We start from the raw sequence: 19888 nt of genomic DNA, 5'->3' as shown, positions 1-19888 counted from the left end.
AGTTTCGGGTGATGGGTTCATTTTTTGGAGTCAAAAAATCAAACCATCTACATTAACGACCCCCGGGTCTTTTGTGGTCTCTATTGCAAGTTTCTGCTCAAACCTAGGAGTCCAAAGGCTTGAATGGGGAGGGAACCCAAACCTCTTTTACTCCAAGGAACCTTCCACCCCAGTGTTTGAACTGACGACCTTTGGATTGTGAGTCCAACCGCCACCAGCGATTCCACCGGAGTAGGCTTGGTTTGGTGTGTTGTTTGTACTTATGGCATGGAGACGACTCCTACACCTGGAATGACTTAATGGCCTAACAACCAAGGCCGGGACCGACATTTTACTTCCTCATCCGATGGAAGGTTGCAGCAGATGGGAATCGAACCCAGAGTCATCCGCTTACAAAGCGGACATTTCCTGGAAACTGAAATCATAAATCACAACCTCAAATGCCATAGGGACGTAGCGTTACATCGTGCTGCCATCTGGTTTTTTAAGTGCAAAAGTGGAAAAGTGCTGAGTCATCGTCTAAAAGTAGACGGCGTCCTATCTCGCCTAGAGATCCTAAAAAGGGAGACTGGTCGAAGTGAATTTGATGTACCCAAACCACCCAAACAGACACGAGTGTGACGTATCCAAACGAGCCTTTACGCCCAGCAAAACTTACCAGTATTGCCAAGCTCAAAACATACGTTGCCAGATCGATTAAGCAAACTTAGACCAGTCTACCTATTTGGGGACTCTAATCTCGCCCAGCAAAATTAAGTCGATAAAGTAGCCGATTTTAATGGAGAAAAAGTGAAAAACGTGGTCTAAAACTAGCGACGCCATACCCTTATGTACTTTTATAAATAAATATTGTTATATAAATATTTGAAAATCTTTTTAAACATCTGTACTTGCACGAAATGTATTTGAAGATCAAAAAATAAGCTCCAGAGAAGAGTTTTATGAAGTTATAAGGGTTATAATTCAACTGACTTAAGGTTTAGCACCGTCAACTGGGGTGAATCGGGACACATGGGGCAAATTGTGACAGCTGTGTCAGCCTCGTTACTGTTAAATAATTATAAAATTAGTACTGTCATAACAGTTTTTAAGTAGCGAATTACGAATATTAATATACTTTTCTAAAACTTCAGGCTATGTCATGGAGTACGAGTTTCCAATTTCAAAGTTTATTCGCCGAGTCGTTGAAAAAACTAGTCTGCATGGAGTTTTTCATCTAACCAACGCTAAAAGTGTCTTGATAGAAAAGTTAGAACTTTTACCTAGACTTAATCACAACTATTAAAACCGTTACAAATCCACAACTCATTCCAGGTTATTTTGGGCGTCCATCATTCTTTCCGTGATCGTCTCCTCCATCTATCTGGTGGCCCTGTTCTGGGTGCGGTACCTTACCAACCCGACCGTGATTTCCCTCGACCGCAACTACCACGAGTGGAACGCCACATTTCCCAGCTTGACGGTGTGCTTTCACGACCGATTAAACCTAACTGCGCGGGATGCTCTGACGAACCGTGTCAACCCCAAAGATCCAGCGAAATTCAAACGGTTTCTTGCGACGCTAGCCGAGGCGCATCTGTTTCGCTTGGAACAGTTGATAGAGTTTGACGAGTATAGTGATTTGGATTTGAAAAGCGTTCTGAACCAAATCTCCAACGTCGTTGATGCGGAAGTGGTGCTGGAAAATGGCCTCAAAGCGAAGCTGCATCGAGTTATTACAGATTTGGGGATTTGTTATACGTTCAACTCGGCAATTTTACAATTTCTTTCTGTGGAGCCCCTGTCTGACGAAGATCTTCGATCTGGTTTGGTTGAAATAAGCATCATTGAACGTGACACGGCGGCAACATTGAGTAATTTGACATCGAATGGAGATGTAGGTTTAAATTTATCAACTGCTCATTCCATTAAATTTCTTTTAAATTGTAGATCTACTACCACGGTCCGTTTGAGGCACCCACAGTCCTTAAGAAGCTTCTCGTCAAAACTGCAGTGTCATCGTTCCTGACAATGACCTTCAAACCGGTAACGGTTACGGCAGATTCCACCATTGAGAATCTTTACGTCCAGCAACGGAACTGCCGTTTCCCACACGAGTCCAACTTGGAGTTCTTTGTTGGATTTTACACCAACAGTTTGTGCATGCTGGAATGCCGGCTCAAATTGTGCCTCGATTTTTGCGGTTGTGTTCCCCACTTTTATAATACGGCAGTTCGATTACCGATATGCCCGTTGAAACGCTTGAGATGTCTCGTGGACAACAATGGTACGTATTCAAACGACTAGAGTCCTAATAATCTAGATCTCTAACTTTGCAGTGAAAATTCGCCAAGGTCTCGCCTCGTGCCGGTGCCTCAAGGATTGCAACTCGATCGGGTTCACGTTGCAAAATTACGTGCTGTTCGACTGGTTCAAGGCTCCGCTCATCAAGTGGGACATGGAGTTCCAGAAGGTCCGGTACAGTCGACGCATCATTTTCGGATTTGCCGATGCGATGGGTGAGTTTTAAAATTTGTTTCCAATTTATTTAGCTTCAGTTTTTGGCTCATTGCAGTATCAACTGGAGGAATATGTGGATTGTTCTTTGGAGCAAGCTTTGTTACTGTTGTAGAGTTGTGTTACTTGTTTTTGAGGAACATTCTTAAATAACAATGTCATTTGAACATATAGACACATAAGAAAAAATCAAGCAGAAGATGCTTCTGTGGCATAAACAAAAAAAATAATCTGCTAAAAACTAAATTTTTCCAAAGCTTTTTTTCAATCTTCTGTTAAAAAAAAGGTCCAATAAACAAAATTTTTAGTTTTGGCTTTTTGTGTGTTTTTAAATACCCCTGACTCAAGGCGGTTTAAAAAAAAAACCAACAAGCAAAAACTGGGACTTTGGTTTATTGGACCTTTTCAAAAAAAATCCAGATTTCTTCTATTTTCATTTAGTTTTAATTTTTATTACAATTTTCTGTTTTTCAATGTTGAATTTTGATCGATTTTGATACACTATTTTGAGTATTTTTAAAACTGCTCGAATTAAATGAATAAAAATTACGCATTTGTGACATCCCTTCACATGCAATCATGAATACATTACCTTTCTGTTACATTTACCTTGGCCAAACACGCGAAACGTCACACAACCCTTCATTCAATTTTTGGTGGGCGCGGATGTAAACAAACCTAAATTTGGTGCTCCAACGGTTTTCGCGAATTAGATCACGTTTTTACTTAATTTTATCGAAAAATAAATTATATTCTGTGAAATGCAGTAAACTCCGCGCGAAATGGCCAACGAAAGTTTTGACTTTAACATTACCAAGTTCCTGGCGGAACAGAAACAGCTACTGGCGCTGGAAAAGGAACGTTTTGCGGTGGAGAAGATAAACCTGCTGGAACCGGCCAGCAACGAGGTGGCCACCGCCGGTTCGTCTCGGGACGATGACGCGCTGAAACGGGCCAAGGATGACCAGAACGCCAAGTTGGTGGGGAAGGGACGGGATGGTAACAAGGAAAACGTTCCGAAGGGTTCGGAGAAGAAACCGGAAGTGGAAGGCGAGTGTCCGGTGGAGCGGATGCTCCGCGAGGGAAGCTTCCAGAGGTTGCAGGTGAAACACAGTCCGCAGTATTCGAGTGAGAAGAGGGAGGAAGCGGTTGATGTTGCTGAGGTCATTGAGCAGAGATTTGTCAGGAAGAAGCTGGACCATCTTCATAGTACAATACTGGAAGGTTCACCGAAGACACCCGACCGACAGCAGCAACAGGTAGGAACTGTTTTACGTTTTGTTTATGTATTTTGTGCGCAGACGCAGGTTCTGATGTTGGAAAGAAATTCTTTTAATATAGATTTGAAGATTTTTGAAGTATAGTAAAAACACCCAAATATTTTAATTTGTGTTTAACAATACATCTTTATGACTTTCGAGTTAATTTTTTTTTTTGAATTTGTTAAATTAAAACTGGGAAATTTATATTTTTAAAATGTTGAACATATCAATTTATTTTAAATATTAAAAACATCTAAGAAATTTTTAAAACGAAACAAGAAGAATTAATACAAATCGACGGCAACATTTCAAAAGGCGTCATGTACATTTTGGCACTTTCTGGGTTATTGCATATTCTGAAAGAACTGCTAATAAGCTACCTCTCCACCAAAAATTAGCAAAAATTACTTCAGTAAAGTCTGTTTAATCATGATTTTAAATAAAGTAACATAAACAAAATCTCTGCCATCAGCAGTCCCTGTTTATATAGCCCTGTCAAACTGTCAAATAAAAGGCTACATGAACCTCGTGACGAAAAAAAAAGCATCATGAAAATAGCGCCATGTACATTCGGCGAAGAAAAACGAATCATAACAAAGCGTCCCACTCAATGACAGCAGGGTGATATAGACGTTGGTGATTTCAAAAGAAGTTATGTTTGTTTTTCTCAAATAAAATTACGGAAATAATGTTTTATTAAATTTGGATGATCAAGTATCAATAAAAGCAACGTTTTTCATCGTTTGTTATCATTAGAACATCTTATTTTGCTTTTATATTAAAATGGGAATTGAAAATAAATGCTTAACATTCAAATGCGTTTTTCTCAAAATGCATAGTTTGTACATGATGCTTTTTGAAATGTTGGCATCGAAATAAACCTTTCTTCTATTTGGTTCATCCTCGCATTTCCGTCTTCGACCACACATCCTGCACTCCCCCCTTCACGCCGGATCGTCCTTTCTTGGCCACCGACGCAGTCCTTGGCCGTTTAGTCGTTCGGTGGCCGTCCGCGGGATCAGTTCGAACGGGAAGAAGGCTTCCTTCCGTTGCCTGCTAGTGTCGAGTCGCGAGTTGGTCTTCAAATTTTCCTGTGTGTCATGTTCGGTGACTTGGTTCCTCAAACGGATATAAACCACTCGGAGCGCCACAATCCCCTCGAGTTTCTGGCTTGTAAGTGAAGCAAACAAGCAGTTTAATTGTCTTTCGGTTTGTTCCGAGTTGTAACGAGGTTGTGAATATTTTAAACTGTGGGATCTTTGAACTTTGGTGTTGTGACGGTTGGGACTCGAGCTGTTTCAATTAGTTTGTTGGGCACAGACAAGTGGAGTTTAAAGTTGTACAACTGGTTATTCTGTAATTTATTTGCTATTGGTTTACGATTGTCTATGATTTTAACTTGATAGCGACGTAGATCTTACCCAAGTCTCAAGTCATTATCGCGTGTTAAACATCAACGGCTCTGTAATTTCTTCTAGCAGCTAATAAAGTGTCGTTGGCAGGATTGCCTGCTTTTTTCCACCCCGCAGATGACTGATGGATAGTATCGGATGGAACGGAAGTGTCTATTATTACGTGATGATTGGGTTTGGCGATTCACAAAATTGAACGTGTTACACATTGAAACCTAAAGATGGTTGTCATATCTGTCGTAAACAAAAGTGGTTCAGATTTTGAGAAAAGTTTGTTGTCTTTCTTGGTTTTCATACCAGGACCAGAACCAGGACCAAATATTCAAATTTATACGTTCAAATGACTATACAAATTCTGCAATCGTTTGGTAAAGCTTTTCAAGACATGATTTATAAGGAAAAAGACTTAAATAAAAGTAACTTATTAAGTAATAATTTGAAAGAAAAAAAATGATTGTTGCTAACATTTTTCAAAAAAAAAGTTGTTCGTCAAATGACTGGATATAACATCCAGTCAATATTAATTTCGAAACTTGAATATCAACAATTTTTATTTCAAAATTAATACTGATGTATGTGCAAACAAATGATAATTCCTAAGAATTTCTTTTGATTACTAAGTGTTCATCAATTCCACTATTTTCACAACCAATTCTGATTTTCAAGACATAAAAAAATCTCAATTTCAAGATACCCGGGACAAAACATAAAAATTCCCGGGATTTTAAATCCAAGATGGTGGCCAAAATGGCGGTGGTGAAATATTGAAAAAATGTATTTAACAATTTTGTAGGCAATCAACTTAATTAACTTATTTTTTTTTAACCTTCGGATAATGGAGTCTAGACAGGATTCAGAAAAATAATTATATTTTCCTGGCTAAACCTGTTTAAAAATGTTCACTTGAAAATTATTTGATTATTGCCATATTTCTCAATGTTCTGCTGAAGGATCTCTATGTGCCATTTGCGAGCACATGAAAAATTTATTTTTAAAAATAATCTTCTCTACATGCAAAGTAATCTGAACTACTTCCAAAACAGCTGATGCTATCCAATAATTTGGAAAAAGGATAACAATGGCCTACATCGAGTTTTTTTTTCTATTCGGCATGTAGTGCACCTACTAACTTAGTTTCCCTAGGCTAGAAAAACAACAAATTCGACAGTGTCGTCGCCGTCGGACGCAATTAATGCGCACTCATTCATTTGCCCCAACCATTTCTCCCTTAATAATATGCATTATCGATGTGCTCCTTCTTCCTCCTTTGGATCACTTCCTTCCCGAATTTCGGTAGGGTAAAATGACAACGCTTCACGCTTCCGCAGATCGACATTTACTGGGTTATTTTTTCCATGCATTTTTGCCTTCCCCACCTTACTGAGGAAAAGCTATAAAATCACTCGAAAAAAAAAATTCTTAATTTGGCCTCCTAGACCCACCATATCGACTCAGAATCAAATTCTGAGCAAATGTCTGTGTGTGTGGCACTGGCTGAACCGTTTTGGTCTTATTAGATCCGTCTTGGGGTCCCATAAGTCGCTATTGAAAATTATAAAGTTAAGTTTAGTACTTCAAAAGTTATGCTAAAAAACGATTTTAACAAAAGTTTGGAAGATTATAAAACGGGGGGTTTTTGTAAGAAACCCCGTCATGGTATTCAAAAGACCTTTCCAACGAGTTCAAAAGATTGAAGGTCTGACGACCCTATCAAAAGTTATAAGCACTTAAAAGTTATTTATGTACTTTTTCTCATACATATCGATGAAAACGTTGTCCGGATCTATCATGCGACTTGTCGTTGGATAGGTAATCAAAAGACCTTTCCTAAGCACATAAGTGCCCTGAATTATGAAGGTTTGACTACCCATAAAGTTGATAGATTACCCTCTAAATGTGAGGAAGGCACCAACCACCTAAGGGTGGATTAAGCAACTTTTTTTTTTGTCAAAAAACCATTTTGCATTTGCAGAATAGTTGTCATTTATAACTACAACTTTGCTGAAGCCAAGGGTTCTGATTGCTCAAGAAAAGTCCATTCCACACGCGAGCACAAGACGAACGCGATGCAAAACTGTAGGAGCTATTACACTACGGCAAACCAAACAAACTCGCACTTTTTGACAGTTTTCCAGTTTGCCTGGATTTGTTTGTACAAACGTCAACCTGCATAGGGGAACTATACCCTTTCTCAGCCTATTTCTATTATCGGCCTATCAGCACTTTGATCATGAATTACAGCTTTCATAAAGTGTTTTTGACTGTTCCAAAGTAATGAATAGCTCAAATAAAAGTGAGCAAGCAACTCTCCATTGTTGAAACATCTGCAAATGTTGATTTAATAGCGGAAAACGGAAAAGTGATGAGAATTGGTCGAACGGCTTAGATTGATTAAAATGGGTATATTTCCCCTACATTTTGCCTTGTTTGCGAGTTTGGCAAACTGTAAAACACGAAAAAGTGCGAGTTTGTTTGGTTGTTTGCGGTAGTGTAATGACTCCTTGATCTGATGAATTCCTATCGTTGGTCACTACCACACCAAACGCTATTGAAAAGTCTCTCTTTTATTTTGCTCTCTCTCACACACACACTCTTAGTACGGCGAATGGCTCACAGCCAATTGCACTGTGTGGCTCAAAGCTGACTCAAAATCTGTTTTTTTTTTTTTTGAAAAGGTCCAATAAACCAAATTTTCAGTTTTTGCTTTTTGGGTGTTTTTTAATACCCCTGACTCAAGGCGGTTTCAAAAACACAAATAAAATCAAAAACTGAAAATTTGGTTTATTGGACCTTTTAAAAAAAAACTCCAGAAATAGTCTTCGATCGGCTTTGATTATGGATTAAACTGCTTAAAATCAATGTTATCGAACACATTTTTCAATAATTTGGTTTATACAACATCAAAGTCACATTAGACAGCAATTTCCACCATGCCAAATTCAAAATGACGGCAAACTGTGCTAGTGCAGACCAAGTGATATTTTGTTAGATTCTCTCCTTTCTGAGCATACTCACTTATGAACAGGGTTGCCAGGTTTGCCCGCTTTTTTAGTGTCAGCCAGAATAAAGAAAGAATAACTTTTTGATTTAACTAGAACTAGTTTATTTAAAAATATGAAGAAATAATAAATAATAATTTAAATAAAATTTGCAAAAGAAAATGAAAAAAAAACAATAAAATTACTGAATCTCTATTGTAGCTAAATTACTGACTCTATTCAAGTTTAATTTAAAAATATCTTATAAATAATGCATTTTGCATTCTCTCATTCATGAGTATGAGTACCGTACAGTTGACAATTTACCCCAATGAAAGCACTCTTACTCCTTTCCTTCAAAAGCTTCGATCGAAGCCGGCTGATAATAATACAGATGCTTCATCAACGTCGATTAGGGCACTTTCCCGCGGAGAGCCAACCCCTGCCTGATGCCCAGAGTGCGCCCGCCTCCCAAACGTATCGGGGACAATTTCGGAATAAATTTCCGACAATTTCGACCCGCTGTTTACGATCGCAGTCGCTCCTATTTCTGTTTGGTTGCACTTCTTTGGCAGAAGCCTATGTCCCCACATTTCCAAGTCCGAAGTTCATCATCCATCATATGCTAGCTACTAGCTTAGTAGAGAGAAGTAGGATAAAGTCGTGGACCTAAATCGCTGCGCGGACTAATTACAATAATTTGGATCCTGGGGGTAGGAATTTGGCCCCAAAACCGCTGACGCACAGTTCCGGCCTCAAAGGGTCAGCGATTGCGAAACGGGGTCAATGCGAGATGCAGTGTGCGTTTTCTTTTCGGGAAAGTGTGTGGTGGGATGGATTGGCATTTCTTTGTGCGGGTTACTTCCACGTTTCCGGCTGGAGTTACGCTTTGACGTTTGCTTTGATTAATATTATTTGGATTTATATTTCTCGACTGACAAAGTTTGTCAAAACGTAAACATGATTTTTAAAAAAATATGTATTATTTTTTATGCCGTGACTTAATCAAGCTAGGAATAAAAAAATCAAGCTTTCAAATGTGTAGCAGAGTAACCGAAAGTGACTGTACTTCCTCTTTCTAAAATACCTTGACGAATCGGAGGGGAGCAATTCTCTCAGATTTCGGTCATTCGTTTTTTTTTTGTATTTTTTAATCCGGCCGATATTTTTTTAATGCCTTCGGGTTGGCCAAAGAAGCCATTTTTCATTATTAGTTTGTCCATATAATTTTCCATACAAATTTGGTAGCTGTCCATACAAAAATGATTTATAAAAATTCAAAAATCTGTATCTTTTGAAGGAATTTTTTGATCGATTTGGTGTCTTCGGCAAAGTTGTAGGTATGGATAAGGACTACACTGAAAAAATGATACACGGTAAAAAAATTGATAATTTTTAATTTAACTTTTTGTCACTAAAACTTGATTTGCAAAAAAAAACACTATTTTTTATATGTTTTAGGGGACATCAAATGCCAACTTTACAGAATTTTCCAGGTTGTGCAAAAAATCTTTGACCGAGTTATGAATTTTTGTATCAATACTTTTTTTCAAAAAATCTAAATACTGGTACCAAAAATTTTTCAACTTAATTTTTCGATGTAAAATCGAATTTGCAATCAAAAAGTACTTTTTTGCAATTCCGTCGTGAAACTATTTACTTTTCCTGTCATTCTTGAACGACGAAATAGCCTACTTTTCTGTACCAAAAATAACAGAATCGAATAGCAACACTTTTCAAAATAAATGCTGAAAAGTTCTACTTTTCAGCACTCAAATGGGTGCTGAAAAGTTGAACTTTTCAGCATTTGTTTCGAAAAGTAACACTTTTCAACATTGTTTGTTTAAATGATTTATTGTCAAAATACATGAAAATTTGACATAAAATTTCACTCAGTGTGTGTTTTTTGGAATTGCAAAAAATGTTGTATGAAACTCGTTGCAAAACTTGTTTTTTTCAGCACTCTTTGTATTTATCCAACTCGGTGAACCTCGTTGGATAAATGTACGACTCGTGCTGAAAAAATCCTCTTTTTGCAACTTGTTGCATAAACTACTATTTTGATTAAGTGCACCGTTTCCAAGTTATAACCATTTTTAGGTAACTTTTTGGAAAATAGTAGCAGTTTTCCATTTTTTTTAAATAGTGCGCATGTTTGCCCTCTTTTAAAAAACAAATATCATTAAAAGCTGAGAAAATTCACTATACCCAAACGGCGGTCGCATGATTGTGATGCATGGCGGCATGAAAGTATATCAGAAACAGCCTGAAAACTGTCCTCATGCATTTTTTGCGATATAGATCAGAGAGTTTTCCCTTCTTTTTTTTATTCATAACTTATTTTTATTAGGTCCTTTAAGGTGCTACGACCAGGTTAGGACCGAGGATCAGTTTACAATCAAAATATAAAAAAAATAAAAAAAAAACTCATTACACTCCATACTTGGAGATCATGTAACTGACCAGGGTTACTTGGTCCAAGCGGGTCTTACAGGTCTTGAACCTGCCGATGTACTCGGAGAAAATGCCCCACAGCTCAGCCGAACTGTAGAGCACCTCCCCGGCTTCCTCTTTCGTGGCTCCACCGTCTCGGGAGCCACTGCTTCCTTGGCTTCTTCCTGCGGGGCGAGGGCGATCCTTCGATTTTCCGTCCGGGACTGCACCCGGCAACGGAGGGAACTCCGCCGGCGTGAACGCCGGAACTGCTGGACTCTGCTTCTCCGCCTTCCTTGCCGGCGGTTTCGGTTTCGACGCCTGCTGGCGCCTCCGGATGAAGTCCGCACGCTTAGGGCAGCTGCGGTCCGTGGCTTCGTGGGCTCCAGAGCAGTTGGCACACCGCTTCGGCTCGGCTTCTTGGACTTTGCACTCGTCCGTCTTGTGGGGACCCCCACAGTTGTTGCACCTGCCTTTCAGGTGACAGTTCCTGGTTCCATGACCCAGCTGCAAGCAGTTCCTGCACTGGGTCACGTTCGGCCGCTTGTTCCGGTAGGCCTCCCACCGGATGATAGTGCTTGCCACAACTTTCATTGCAGAGAGCTTCTTCAGATTGGTGTATCCCTTGGGGAAGACCACAATGTACGGAGTTTCGTCCACGGTGGACTTTTCCTTCCGCTTGATGACATGCACCTCCAGCGCGTCCAGCTTGAGATCCCTCTTCAGAAGGTACTTGACCTCGTCCGGTTTCAGTTCATCAGGAAAACCACGAAGAACCACCCGATGATTTCGTTCGCTCCGCCGATCGTGGGTGTAGAATTCCACTTTCTTCTTCTTGAGTAGCTCTTGCAACTTGTCAAAATCTTTGACAGAGAAGCAGGTCACCTTGGTTCCAAATCGGGTTAGTTTGTAAATCGGATTGAAACCAAATTTACAACTTTCCACTATCGCCACGAGCTTGTAAAAATCCGTGGTGTTCTTCACCACCAAAGGTGGTTGCTTTTGTTTACTTGCCGACTGGCCGGGTGCTGGAACCGCGTCTCCTCCTCCTGCTGGGCTGGCATTGTTGTTGTTTTTGTCGCCCGAAAGCGCGCTGAATTTGTTGCTATTGAGCAGGGTCTTCTCAACTTTTTCTCCTTCGATGCCGATTTCAGTGACCTCGCTGGACTTCTTCCGCTTCCGATTCCCGCGGACGGGACGAAAATCTTCCTCCTCGGAGGATTCCTCCACCTCCATCTGTCAAAAACTTCCAAGCACGCGAGATGACAACACGAGCAAAACACGTCTTAACTTGTCGCTGGCTGGCGACTGAGTGAAAGTTCTTAAGTTATCAAATTATTAAATTATTAAATTAGTTAATTATTAAATTAATGAATTATGAAATTTTTAAATAATTAATTTAATAAATTAATAAATTATTAAATTATTAAATAATTAAATTATTAAATTATTTAATTACTAAATTATTAAATTAATAAATTAATAAATTATTAAATTATTAAATTATTAAATTATTAAATTATTAAATTATTAAATTATTAAATTATTAAATTATTAAATTATTAAATTAATAAATTATTAAATTATTAAATTATTAAATTATTAGATTATTAAATTATTAAATTATTAAATTATTAAATTTTTGAATTATTAAATTATTTAATTATTTAATTATGAAATTATTAAATTATTAAATTGTTAAATTATTAAATTATTAAATTATTAAATTATTAATTTTTTTGCCGTTTTTTTAGTTTGGATCATTTTCGGAGTCATATTTTTGTTTTGAGAAATTTAGAGAAGAAAATAATACAAATTTCGTGTTTCGATTTTCCAGAGTAAAGTTGTGGCGAGAATTATCAAGTAGGGGAAATATACCCATTTTAATCACACTAAGCCGTTCGACCAATTCTCATCACTTTTGCCGTTTGTGCTATTAAATTAACATTTTCAGATGTTTCAACAATCGAGAGTTGCTTGCTCACTTTTATTTGAGCTATTTATTACTTTGGAACAGTCAAAAACACTTTATATAAGCTGTAATTCATGATCAAAGTGCTGATAGGCCGATAATAGAAATAGGCTGAGAAAGGGTATAGTTCCCCTAGTGATTTATTTAATGGTTTTAATTTTTTTTTAATTTCCGTATTTAATTTTTTTCCTGAATTTGTTTTTAAAGCAACGATATTAAAAGTGTTGCAAAAAATGCTAATCTTGTTTCAGAAATGGCAAAAATGGTTCCATTTGGTACAGGTGGGATATGAATCCACAACTGATCAACGGTACTGATCCAAATGCCTTCTGTATTATTCTTTTTTCGTTTAAAATTTCATTCATTATGTTACTCTCTTCTTTGTTTGTCGCGATTTTTTTTATATGGCGCGGATTGGGTTTTCGGGTCGGCGCGAATCTGGCGCGGTTTTTTTCTCGACTTTTCCGTAACAACCCTGTAAAACATCAATAATTTTGATGAAAATGACATTCGTACCTACACATTGGAACACTGGCAACCCTATCTTAAGATATATCTCCTTATGTAATAATCTATTTTTTTTTTCGCATCACAGAAATTATGATGAATATGACGTCCGGACCTATAATTTGAATACAATTTGTATTTGAAAGATCTTTCCTATGAACTATAAATTTTAAAAATATTGCATCACTTTATCAAATTGTGTCCTTTCAATTGGAATTCAGATAATTTTTGTATGGACAACTGCCAAACTAGTTTTCTTCTAAAAATGAAAATAAATATCCTCGATTTTTTTTTGTTTTCTCTCTATTGCTATTTAATCATACATTTGGGGCTCTTTTTTAACTAATAAGGAAAATATTTATGCCGCTATAACTTGATTGTTATTCGCTGTTCTATTTTTGCTTTTTGAAAAACCCAAAAAAATATCTTATCTAATAATCTGGACCAGCTTCTACTAAGGCAGGTCCCGGGTTTGATTGAATTTCCTTGGTGCAAAATACCGGCTGTATCGAAAACAGTTTCTGACTCAAGATGATTTCCCCCTACTGCTAGCTACCAACGAACGAAACGAAGTTGACTTTATAGCTGTCGGCCATTATTGCTAGTACCAACCACTAGTTTCTTCCTTTTTATCTACAAGGACTGGGCTCCTAAAAGTATATGAAAGTATGGCACGGAGCGACGGCGTCCAATACCCATATTTACACAAAGAATTTCAGAACGCCCGCCGCGGGATTCGAACCGGCGGCCTTTGGATTGTGAATCCAGGGCGCGGTCCGATTGATCCACACGGGCAGGATTACCAACACACTGCCTTATAAACTGTCCTAATAAAGTACGGAGGAAGAAAATTTGATTTCTATTTATGAGCTCTGACAGGTTGTAAGCCATATTGTAGGGGAAAGTGTCCTATTTTTGATGTTAATCCTAATTCATAAATTTTGAAAAAGAACTTTTTTGATATTGTGATCTGATTTTCTGCAAAAAATGTTCAAAATACCTTAAATTAGTTCTGTAGTTTCACCACCACGTGGAATTGCGTTCTATACGGAATTTATCACGCGACCTGTCCCGTGTATGTGTGTCTGTACGGTGTACGTGTGTATCGGTGTCGAATGTGAAGGTCGCGCCAGCACATGAACTGCCACAAACTCGTATACGTGGATAATTAATATTAATAGTCTGGCGAAGGGAATAGCCGGTAGTTCAACGAATTTTGAAGAAAAGTGAGTTGTGTTCAATTTGGTGTGTTGTTTTGGTTTAATTTTCATCGGGGAAAAGGTTGCCAGTGGTGTAAAGTTATTGATGAGATTTTAATAGCATCGTCATTTTTCTTACTTTAAAAAAAATCCTTCAAATAATGCAGCGATTCCTAGGCAATGCGTCCTTGAGCCGTCAAAAGCTCGTGTTTTCGTGGGCCACAATTTGAGGTTGAACTTGTGCCGGAAAATTATGCCAATTTCGGCTGCACCCTGCTGCTGCTGCACGAGACCTGCTTGAATCGCCGCCACCGGACAGGGACCTTGAAAGTCGCCGTATCCGTTCCGCATTTCCAGCCTGAGAGCAAAACTGGGGAAGACCCCCTCGGCGAGGGGATCAAGTTTGTGTGTTTCGCAAATTTCAACCCCCTACGAGCAGAAGGAAAAATGAAGAGAGTGTGTATTAAAAATGCAAATCGGCTCGTACCTCTTGGGAATCGTTTCGTGACACGATACTTGGAAGAAGCTTTTTCGAGGGCTTGTTGCAACTCCACGGCTTCAGAAATGGTTTGTTGTCGTGGTTAAGGGGCGTATCGTAATTTATATTTTACACATCGGGCTCGTTTGTTGCTCTTTTGTGCTCCGGTTTTGTTTTCAGGTCATATTTATCCACTTTGAACTGGTGAATTGAGTCATATGGGATGAATAGAGACAATTTAGTTTTAAGTTGGTTGAAATTGAGCTTATTTGATCGTTGGAGACGCATGGTGCTTGATTACTTTAAAAATCGATTTTGATACTTTTATTTATAGATCTCAAAATGGTCATCAGTTGAGCATCACTCTGTTATGAATACTGAAACTAACAGCGAACATATTTAATTTGTTAAAACGTGGCAAGCGGCTGGATAAAACAATTTCCAACTGTTTAGAACGTTTAGAAGCTCATACATGTGCCGGCTCTCCGAATTGCCGGCTAGGGAGCTATTAATCCAACCTTTCCAGCCTGCCTCCCCCCTAATGATGGTGTACAGCTGATAATGGTAGACATGAGATGGTGCACGAGCTGGATTGTAGTCATGGATGGAATAGGGTTTGTCACGTGAAATTGGTGGAGTAAGGATTTTAAATATTTACACTCCAAAATATTTTCTAATTTATCTTTACATCAAAAAGCTGAGTTCCTCAAATCCATACCATTATTATTTGAAGCCAATCCAAATATTAATTTAAACAAGCAAATTCTAGATATTTTTCCATGACCAAATTTGATGAAAATTGAATCGGTTGGAGCAAAAAGCAAAAACTGCTCGAATGAAAGAGCTCCGTTAAAGAAACCTCAACGTATCAACTCGAAATCATGTCTGATCAAGCTCAAATTTATGTGGCAAAACAAGCAAGAATTGTGGTTTTCATCCAAATCGGGCCAACCCCCCCTCCATTTTGGCACCAACCAAAACTTTAAAACAAAATTACAATTTTGAAACGGCGGCATCTCAAGAACCAGGCCTAAAAAAAGTTTCCAACCCAACGTACACATGAAGCAAGCCAAAATTTCAGTTCACTGCCGCCTGACTCGTGCCGGTCGGCTGCTGGAGAATGAGAGACGTTAAAAAATGAGCTTCACTCACTCAATTCGTGTCATATGACTGACTCGTAAAGTCCTCTTTTGAATTAAATATACTTTATTGAATCTTTCTTATTATAATTACATTTGGTTTGCTGTGGCTCTTCAGCTTTAGTTTGCTTTTCGTGATTTAAACACTGTTCATTTATATAACTTTAAAAGTATATGATTTATCATTTTTGTAACACTAGGTACAATGAGGAGAAGAAAAAAAAATGTTAAGAAAACATAACCTAACCTAAAACTAACCTAAACTCACAATAAACTAAACATAAAGTCCTATGTTCACTATTTTTAAACAATTAACTGGTTCAAAACACTTAAAACACCCATAACTTTATTCAAATTTACATTTTCAAGCATAAATACAAACTTTTTGTGTAAAAACTTGTTTCTTTATGTGTGTGCATGCAACGTCTAATAGAGATCTCCACGGTTTCTCTCACGCACACCATGATTCTGTGTTAGTACACCCAAAAGGCCATGCTCTCTTAGAAACAACATTTTAAAATGTAAAAAATCATATCTCCGGTTGGTTTCAACAAATTTTGATGAAACTTTCAGAGCAGATCCAGTTTTTAGTATAGTTTCAAATGAACTTTGAGTTGGGTCAGAATTCCGGATTGTTCCGGATTTATCGCAGATTCCCTTGGGGTACCTTTGTTTTGGCCAGTGGGGTCACTTTATGTTTACTTAACATTTTTCTTCAACAGTATAAAGTTTTAGTGGAAAAAACTGAAGTATTATCAAAAACAAATACTCCTATGCGTATATGGCATATGATGACCCCTCCACATAGCCCTGGGACCACCGGAACCGGTTCCGTAGTACAACCGTGGGGGACAAAATCTAGAAGTCACAGAAATATATCATGCGACATGTCAAAAAATATCTACTGGCTCTGAAAAGATGATTGCTATCACTCAAAAGACTTTCTGAGACCATCCGGACACTTTGGCCACCTGGAACCGGTGAATCCGGAACATGGTTCATGGTAGAAAAATGTTATCTGTAATTCCCATAGTGCGACATGTCAAAAAACATCTACTGGCTCTGAAAAGTTGATTGCTACCCCTCAAAAGAGTGTCCGAAGCCATCCGGACACTTTGGCCACCTGGAACCGTCGAATCCGGAACATGGTTCATGGAAGAAAAATGTGATCTGTAATTCCCATAGTGCGACAAGTCAAAAAACATCTACTGGCTCTGAAAAGTTGATTGATACCCCTCAAAAGAGTGTCCGAAGCCATCCGGACACTTTGGCCACCTGGAACCGGTGAACCCGGAACATGGTCCATGGTAGAAAAATGTGATCTGTAATTCCCATAGTGCGACAAGTCAAAAAACATCTACTGGCTCTGAAAAGTTGATTGCTACCCCTCAAAAGAGTGTCCGAAGCCATCCGGACACTTTGGCCACCTGGAACCGGTGAACCCGGAACATGGTCCATGGTAGAAAAATGTTATCTGTAATTCCCATAGTGCGACAAGTCAAAAAACATCTACTGGCTCTGAAAAGTTGATTGGTATCACTCAAATGACTTTTCGAGACCATCCGGACAATTTGACCAACTGGAACCGGTGAACCCGGAACATGGTTCATGGTAGAAAAATGTGATCTGTAATTCCCATAGTGCGACATGTCAAAGAACATCTACTGGCTCTGAAAAGTTGATTGGTATCACTCAAATGACTTTTCGAGACCATCCGGACAATTTGGCCAACTGGAACCGGTGAACCCGGAACATGGTTCATGGTAGAAAAATGTGATCTGTAATTACCATAGTGCGACAAGTCAAAAAACATCTACTGGCTCTGAAAAATTGATTGCTACCCCTCATTTTGTTTACACTATTTTTACGCAGACATAGGCAAATCGAGTAGACGAATTCGCCTGTAAAACCAGCTGTTTACCACGTGCTCGTGATATAACAAAGCACACAGCTGACTCGATTCGCCTATGTCTGCGTGTAAATTTTGTTACAAACTAACACACTCTCGCGCGTGGATATCCCTATGAGCGTTGCTCGACTACTGCCACACAGTGAAGCTGCTCAGTAGGGCACTTACGACTGCGCCGGGTTTGTTTATGTCACGGTTTTGCGATTCAGTGAATGGACATGAAAAATTCGTGTCAGCGTCGCCGACTTTCGCGTCTGACATTTTCAGCACTGTCAAAAACTTTAAATCGTCGAACTTACTTTAAAGAATCGTAGAATCAGTTTACGCATTCCGCTAAAAATATGGTTTCAATTTGTACTGCGTGCGCAAATCTGGAGTTTTTTTTTAAAGGTCCAATAAACCAAAGTTTTTGTTTTCGCTTTTTGGGTGGTTTTTTTAATACCTCTGACTCAAGGCGCTTTCAAAAACATCCAAAAGGCAAAAATTGGAAATTTGGTTAATTGGACCTTAAAAAAAACTCCAGAAATGTAAACTTGTTTTTCCACGGTGCACATCAACCAGAGCTTTTGCACCCAGATTTTTGTTACAGATATATTAGTATCTTCAAAATTACGGGTACTATCGAAATGTTTTTTTATTCATCCCCTAACGTTCTGGCCACAAAGTAATTTACAACAAAGTTTGACTAATTTTACAATCGCGATGTTGCAGGATTGGGTCCGTAAGTTTGACAATTTTGGAATAAGAAGACAACAACTCCTTTCGTGAACAACTTTCTATCTATAGGGGAGCTGAGGGTAAGACGGCCAGGCGGGGTAAGACGGCCACCCCACTGTTTTAATAAGTATACTAATGAATATTACTAAAATGTTCAGCAATACTGTTCCTCATGCTAAATAATGCATATGGAGTCACCTTTGCCAGAAATACTGTTTGAAATAGTATAAACATAACTCAAAATAAACAAATAATTTTTGAACTTGAAACTGGATGTAATTTTTTTGTTAAATAACAATATGTTTTTCATGTTAAATTGAAGTTTTCCCTAGATTAGGTCCCTCGGAAAAGTTTGAAAAATGCAATGACCTATTTGCAAAAAATGTTTAAAAAAATAATTTATTTGGGGGCAAGACGGCCACCTCCTCCGGGGGTAAGACGACCACCCGTAATTTGTAAATTTTATTTGATATAGGTTATATTTTTAACGGTTTTTTGCCTATTAGAACCTATTTGTAGATAAGGTAAAGCATTTTCAATAAAACTATTCATTATTAATCAAAATTCTGTTAACTACCGTTTCGACAACATTCTTTACTGTGATATAGCAAAACTCATTGAATAGTATGAAATCCTATCAAACTTTTAATAAAAATCGCTAATTTAATATTGTTTACATAGTTTTGATTCACTTATTCTAATCGAAATACACAAACTATTTTTTTTTTGTATCAAATTGTGTTTGTTTTGTAGTAACTGAGCGAGTTGTGGCGCTATAACCACGGCAAATAGTGTCCAGGGCATTTGTGGAAATACAGTGTCCCATCCTCGAGGGTACCGGAGCACCAAAACTTCTTAGCTGGTGGCTCCCAACGATTTATTGCTTCTACAAACAGGAACGTGAGCGGGGGATCCCCACGTTTCTTCCTCCCCTGTCGATTCAGAAATGTGTTGTTGTTTGAACATTCGTGTTCAAACTCAATCCAATTCAAAGAATCATCTTTGCGGTAAACTTTACGCAGTTGGCCTGGCCGCTTTAACGTGTGTGATGTTTCAAAGCAATTTATTGCATTGGGCACTACAATTGTTAATAATGACAAGAGGATGCTAGGCGTTAATCAACCTAAGGCATTTTCCAGGATGCCCTCGAAAGACTGGCTGCGCTAGGGTTAGATTAGATTAGATTAGAATTGTGTTTGTTTTGTAGTAAAAATTCATAGTTTTTCATAAAATGTGGTCGCAATAATATGAAATTCACTGAGCCAAAATAGGAAATTTTTTAAACAGCATTTTTCTTCACATTTGAAACCTGATTTTTTTCAACCAAAATAGTTATGATGTTCAGAGAAGTCTGTTGAACCAACCATGTAGGTGTTTGGGTGGATT

At 38.2% G+C, this 19888-nt stretch overlaps 2 protein-coding genes and 1 long non-coding RNA gene across 7 annotated transcripts in view; 2 read left to right on the top strand and 1 right to left on the bottom strand.

The window, feature by feature from the left end:
* Positions 1-18: 18 nt before the first annotated feature.
* On the top strand, positions 19-2738 carry LOC120426808 (sodium channel protein Nach-like). Its single transcript, XM_039591593.2, has 5 exons — positions 19-1248; positions 1315-1876; positions 1930-2266; positions 2319-2498; positions 2555-2738. Exons 1-5 carry the CDS (start codon positions 1142-1144, stop codon positions 2647-2649), a joined length of 1281 nt encoding a protein of 426 aa, XP_039447527.1. The 5' UTR covers positions 19-1141; the 3' UTR covers positions 2650-2738.
* Positions 2739-3137: 399 nt separating this feature from the next.
* Positions 3138-19888, top strand: part of LOC120426796 (uncharacterized) — a 47135-nt gene continuing 30384 nt past the window's right edge. For 3 of the 5 annotated variants that reach the window (XM_039591576.2, XM_039591574.2, XM_052709400.1), the window contains exon 1: positions 3138-3755. In XM_039591576.2, the coding sequence (XP_039447510.1) occupies positions 3279-3755 (477 nt within the window). In that variant the 5' untranslated portion in view covers positions 3138-3278. Of the gene's footprint in view, positions 3756-4330; positions 4932-14156; positions 14287-19888 lie in introns of those variants that run through there. The other 2 variants (XM_052709402.1, XM_052709403.1) reach the window with 2 other exon arrangements.
* On the bottom strand, positions 14405-15238 carry LOC120426801 (uncharacterized). The gene is made up of 2 exons (XR_005606754.1): positions 14747-15238; positions 14405-14688 (listed from the first exon to the last, which is right to left on the bottom strand). It is a non-coding gene; the product is annotated as an uncharacterized LOC120426801 (long non-coding RNA).

The sequence above is a fragment of the Culex pipiens genome, chromosome 3 (genome assembly GCF_016801865.2).
Source record: "Culex pipiens pallens isolate TS chromosome 3, TS_CPP_V2, whole genome shotgun sequence".
Classification (NCBI taxonomy): domain Eukaryota; kingdom Metazoa; phylum Arthropoda; class Insecta; order Diptera; family Culicidae; genus Culex; species Culex pipiens.
Note: the sequence above shows the minus strand (reverse complement) of the source record. Positions and strands in the feature narration are given on the sequence as shown.